A 6,028-nucleotide genomic window follows, 5' to 3' on the forward strand; every position below is an offset into this window, starting at 1 on the left:
GGGGCTCTGCATTTTAATTTAATTTTAAATGAAGCTTCTTAAACATTTTAAAACTTTTATTTACTTTACATACAACAATTGTTTAGTTATATATTATAGACTTATAGAAAGAGACCTTCTAAAAACGTTAAAATGTATTACTGGCACACGAAACCTTAAATCAGAGTGAATAAATGAAGACTCGGCACACCACTTCTGAAAGGTTGCCAACCCCTGATCTAATATATTTAACTGCCTCTATAACAATCTCTTGCTTTGTAACAGATGGAACATGTGTCTTGAACACAGATGGCAAACCAAACCAGAGCACATGAGTTCATCCTCTTGGGCTTCCCTGGTAGTCAATATTTGCAGACCTTCCTCTTTGTGCTGTTTTCCATGATGTACATCCTGACAGTCATGGGAAACATGGCCATCATAATCCTAGTGAGAACATGCTGCCACCTGCAAACTCCCATGTATTTCTTCCTCTGCAATCTCTCTTTCCTGGAGATATGGTACACCACAGCCTGCATTCCCAAGACACTTGCAGTCTTCCTGGGGACAAGCAGAACCATTTCCTTTACTGGCTGCATCACACAGATGTACTTCATTCTATCCTTTGGCTGCACGGAATGTTTCCTCTTATCCGTCATGGCCTATGACCGCTATCTGGCCATTTGCTACCCACTGCGCTATAGTTCCATCATGAACAGCACCTTGTCCGCTTGGCTGGCCCTCTGCTGTTGGGTATGTGGTTTCCTAGCTATTTGTGTGCCGGCGTATCTCATAACCACGTTGTCCTTTTGTGGCCCTAATGTCATCAATCATTTCTATTGTGACCTAGATTCTTGGATAGTTCTCTCTTGCTCAGACACACATCTCCTTCAGCTGGTGGCTTTCATCACCTCCTTCATTGTCCTCCTGGGCACCTGTATAGTAACTCTGATCTCCTACATTTATATCATTTCCACAATAGTGAGAATTCCGTCAGCACAAGGATGGCAAAAGGCCTTTTCCACTTGCTCTGCTCATCTGGCTGTTGTGATTATCTGGTACGGCTCCACCATTTTCCTGTACGTCAAGCCTTCTGTACAGAACACCCTGGATCTAAACAAAATAGTCAACACCTTGAACACAATTGTAACACCACTGTTAAACCCTTTCATTTACACTCTAAGAAACAAAGAGGTGAAGAAAGCCTTGGAAAAGGCACTCACTGGTATGTAAAGCGTGTAGATGTCTTTGATTTGGTATATAGTAAGATATCATTAGAGCTGTTAACATTATTTCATTTGCATAGTTTTTTAAGAAAAAACAATCTTTTCTCAAAACCAGAAAAGGTTTTTTTCTTTTTTTTCTTTTTGTTGAAACTGAGTTTTTTGAAATTCTGGTATTTTGAATTTTTCTGTTCAGCCTTTCTTTCTTTCTTTCTTCACTCTGTGACTCCTCAGCTTTTGAAAAAATACATAGTGGCACAAAGAAAAAAAAAGAGAAATGAAAATAACCAAATCCCTGTATACCATTCACTGTATTGCATTTAGAAGGGAAAATGGAGCTGTGGGAAAAGGATAAAGAAAAAAGAAGGGAAAAGGGGGGAAATTCCAAAATATCAATATTTGGATTTTTCATATTTGTTTAAAAATGTTTTGCCAAAAAAAAATACAAAGCAAAGAAAACAAAACAAAAAAACTAAATAAAAATAATTACTTTTGGAATGAAAAATACTTTGAAATTTTGAATTGTTTCACAAATGTGGGGGTTTTTTCCATTTTTTCAACAAATTCTAAGCAAAAGGTAAAATGTAATATGTCTTAGGGCTTTTGAATATGTATAGTCTCATCTACAAGAGCTTATCTAAAAACAGAATTCCCATCCAATGGGAAATTCCAATATTTTGAAATTTGATTTTGTTTTTGTTAGATGAAATCTTCTGAAATACTTAATTTTGATCTTGTTGAAATGTTTTATTTTGACTTTATCACTTTAACTTTTATAATATAATATAATGCAATATTAAAACGTCTATAATATATTAATTATTATATTATGTTATATTATTGACACAAAACATTTAGATAATTTCGTATATAATTTTTTGATGAAATCAATACATTTCTGCAAAATGTTGCAATTTCATTGAACCAGCATTATAAAAGGAAAAAAAATCCAACCAGTAGCTGTATTATTTACTCCAAATGGCTGACTATTTACACAGAACAGAGCTTAGGTGGAAAACTCCTGTATTTTTATTACTGAAGTTTCCAAGTTCCTGTGTATGAACTCCATTTAAAGCCAATTTTTAAAAGTATTTAGGCAGCTAAAGATATAGATAAGAACCAAGGGCTAGATTCACAAAGAGTGTTAGGTGCCAGACTGTCACTTCAGGTACCCAAGTCCCAGAATCAGACCCCACTGGGATTCACAGAACCAGCACTCAGCTGCTGCCAAACCCTTTTAGGTGCTTAAACTTACTCAGAACCTAAGTTTGTGCAGTAGAAGTTCCTTAGACACCTTTGTTTTTGCCACTGAGGATATGTCCTGTTGTCTCATTCTCTGCGCCCGGATTCCTCAGCCCCAGAGCAACACGTAAATGGGGAGAAGATCGGTGTTCCTGCACCTAACTTGCATGCAGAGTCTGATTTGGTAGGTGTGCTCAGAGCATACCTAATGCCACATAAAACAGCAGGAAGTAGCCTTCTCTGTAGGGTACTTGGCTGGAGTGTGGGACACCCCTGGTTTAAGTCTCCCCTTTGCCTGATGAGGAAAAAAAAAGGGGATTTGAACAGAAGTCTCCTACCTCTCTGGTGAATCATAGAATCTCAGGGTTGGAAGGGACCTCAGGAGGTCATCTAGTCCAACCCCCTGCTCAAAGCAGGACCAAACCCAACTAAATCATCCCAGCCAGGGCTTTGTCAAGCCTGACCCTAAAAACCTCTAAGGAAGGAGATTCCACCACCTCCCTAGGTAACCCATTCGGGTTCTTCACCACCCTACTAGTGAAAAAGTTTTTCCTAATATCCAACCTAAACCTCCCCCTCTGCAGCTTGAGACCATTACTCCTTGTTCTGTCATCTTCTACCACTGTGAACAGCCTAGATCCATCCTCTTTGGAACCCCCTTTCAGGTAGTTGAAAGCAGCTATCAAATCCCCCCTCATTCTTCTCTTCTGCAGGCTAAACAATCCCAGTTCCCTCAGCCTCTCCTCATAAGTCATGTGTTCCAGCCCCTAATCATTTTGCTTTAATGCTTTAAACACTGGGCTAAGGGATATTCTGATGTGGGAGTCCTTTAGTGTCTCCTGGTGCAGTTGTTCCACTTTGGATGAATAAAGAGTCACTGGGCCAGAGGGCATATGCACACATGAGAATGACTATAGGCTGGTGGTTGGTAGACTCTCCCAGTATGTGGGAGACCCATGATCCAGTCCCCCACTGTAATGGCAGCTTAATTATTTATCCAAAGTGGAACAACTTCACCAGGAGAGCTACATCAGACTACCCTATCAACCAGTGTTTCACACACTCTCCTGAGTGTTTGGAGACCCCTGTTTAAATCCCTTCTCCCCCTCAAGTAGAGGAGGGACATAACCTAGCAGTTTTTCACATCACAGATGAGTACCTTAACCACTGGGCTAAGGGAGGGGGCTTAAGACACCCCTTCGTCCTTGGTATCTGTGATGCTTCCAAGGGTTGTGAAGCACCTCTCTACCACCTGTCCTTAGAATGAGGAAGCCTTGTCTGTGTCTGTCGGGGGTCAGCTCCCCAGTCCCACCAGCCGTGGGCAACACAAGCACTCCCCCTCTCAGCCTATGCAGGCTCCGCTGTCCCTCGACAGGTTAGTAATTAGCACTATCCAAAACCTGAGCCCTTGGAATATCTCCTTGGAGTGTCCAGCCCCTGGTCCACTGGAGACTCAGCAGATTCACAGATCTACTGCTCCCAAAGAAGCAGGACACCCCAGCTTACCAGTTTCCCCTTGGATCACTGCTCCACTCAACACACAGCGCTTAGCGATGTTTATAGTGAAAACACGCACAAGTTCATTTAACACAGAGGAGAGATTCAAATGCTAGTAAGTGGATATATTGAAAACAAATGGTTACATGTAAAATAAACGTATAGTACACATTCTAGAACCTAGATTTACTTAATTAGTTACTGTCATAACTTATAGTATTGCTCACCTGCGTTTCTCATCCAGGCAGGCTGCAATCCCTTTTTCATTAGACAAGCCACGCTCTCAGCTTGTCTCCTCAGTGAATGATCCTGGGTTTACCTCAGTACCCCCAGTTCTACCTCCCAAATCCATTGTCTTTATTTGTAAGCAGGACACCCGCTTTGCTGGTTTTGTTTTTTTTCCTGCAGCTCTTCTCTTATATGAACTCACAACTTCTGCATTAGCATTAGGCTCAGTAAAGCAAATGGACTTACATTATGAGATACACAATACACAATAACTAGCCAGAGACAGAAGCGTTTACTACCCCCACCAGAACAGAACCTGTTTATCGCCTTCTGTTGACCTGTCCTAATGTACATACCTTAAGAGCATAGTTTTCAGTATAAATGCACAACTCTTTAAATATCATCTGTGCATACATTTTGCAATTATGATGACCAGTAAGCTACTAGCTCTTGGTAGAGACCTTACATGCCACCCTTTGGTGAACTGTTACATAGAAACCTGGCCCAGGGGATCCCTGTAAACACCTTTTGCCCTATGCCACTTGGCACCATTGGGTCCCTGGGTCACAGCACCTCCTATTGGCTAGTTTAGCCTAGCGTTCTGACTTTTGTGGATCCCATTCTTAGCTGTCTCCCTCTCCCCTTCCATTGTATAGGGGGCCTGGGGGCCTGACTCAGGCTGTGTGAATCCCAATGATCTCAGACAGAGATAAACACCTAAAATATCTCTATCAAGCATTCTTAAAACTACAATATCCACCTGCTGAAGTGAAAAAACAGATTGACAGAGCCAGAAGAGTACCCAGAAGCCACCTACTACAGGACAGGCCCAACAAAGAAAATAACAGAACACCACTAGCCATCACCTACAGCCCCCAACTAAAACCTCTCCAGCGCATCATCAAAGATCTACAACCTATCCTTAAAGATGATCCCTCACTCTCACAGATCTTGGGAGACAGGCCAGTCCTCGCTTACAGACAGCCTCCCAACCTAAAGCAAATATTCACCAGCAACCGCACACCATACAACATAAACACTAACCCAGGAACCTATCCTTGCAACAAAGCTCAATGCCAGCTCTGTCCACATATCTATTCAAGTGACACCATCATAGGACCTAATCACATCACCCATGCCATCAGGGGCTCGTTCACCTGCACATCTACCAACGTGATATATGCCATCATGTGCCAGCAATGCCCTTCTGTCATGTACATTGGCCAAACCGGACAGTCTCTACGCAAAAGAATAAATGGACACAAATCTGACATCAGGAATCATAACATTCAAAAACCAGTGGGAGAACACTTCAACCTCTCTAACCACTCAGTGACAGACTTGAAGGTAGCAATTTTGCAACAAAAAATCTTCAAAAACAGACTCCAAAGAGAGACTGCTGAACTTGAATTAATATGCAAATTAGACACAATTAACTCAGGCCTAAACAGAGACTGGGAATGGTTGGGTCATTACACTCATTGAATCTATTTCCCTATGTTAAGTTCTCCTCACACCTTCTGTGGGTCATCTTAATTATCACTTCAAAAGTTTTTTTTCTCCTGCTGATGATAGCTCATCTCAATTGATTAGACTCTTCCTGTTGGTATGCATAGTTCCACCTTTTCATGTTCTCTGTATGTATAAATATCTCCTGTCTGTGTGTTCCATTCTATGCATCCGAAGAAGTGAGCTGTAGCTCACAAAAGCTCATGCTGAAATAAAGTTGTTAGTCTCTAAGGTGCCACAAGTACTCCTGTTCTTTTTAATGATATTCTAGGTGCCTGAATGTGAGGTGTTGTGACACTGAGTACTGCAACATCTAACTCCCTCTGTAGTTGTGTGAGAAAGTGGGTTGTGGC

The 6,028-nt window shown here is 41.4% G+C and overlaps 1 protein-coding gene across 1 annotated transcript; it reads left to right on the forward strand.

Moving 5' to 3' along the window:
• The first annotated feature begins 288 nt into the window (after positions 1-288).
• LOC120383064 (olfactory receptor 6F1-like) lies at positions 289-1,209 on the forward strand. The gene has a single exon (XM_039500698.1). The coding sequence runs from the start codon at positions 289-291 to the stop codon at positions 1,207-1,209; it is 921 nt and encodes a 306-aa protein (XP_039356632.1).
• The last annotated feature ends 4,819 nt before the right edge of the window (positions 1,210-6,028 follow it).

This window comes from Mauremys reevesii, linkage group 15 (assembly GCF_016161935.1).
Source record: "Mauremys reevesii isolate NIE-2019 linkage group 15, ASM1616193v1, whole genome shotgun sequence".
Classification (NCBI taxonomy): domain Eukaryota; kingdom Metazoa; phylum Chordata; order Testudines; family Geoemydidae; genus Mauremys; species Mauremys reevesii.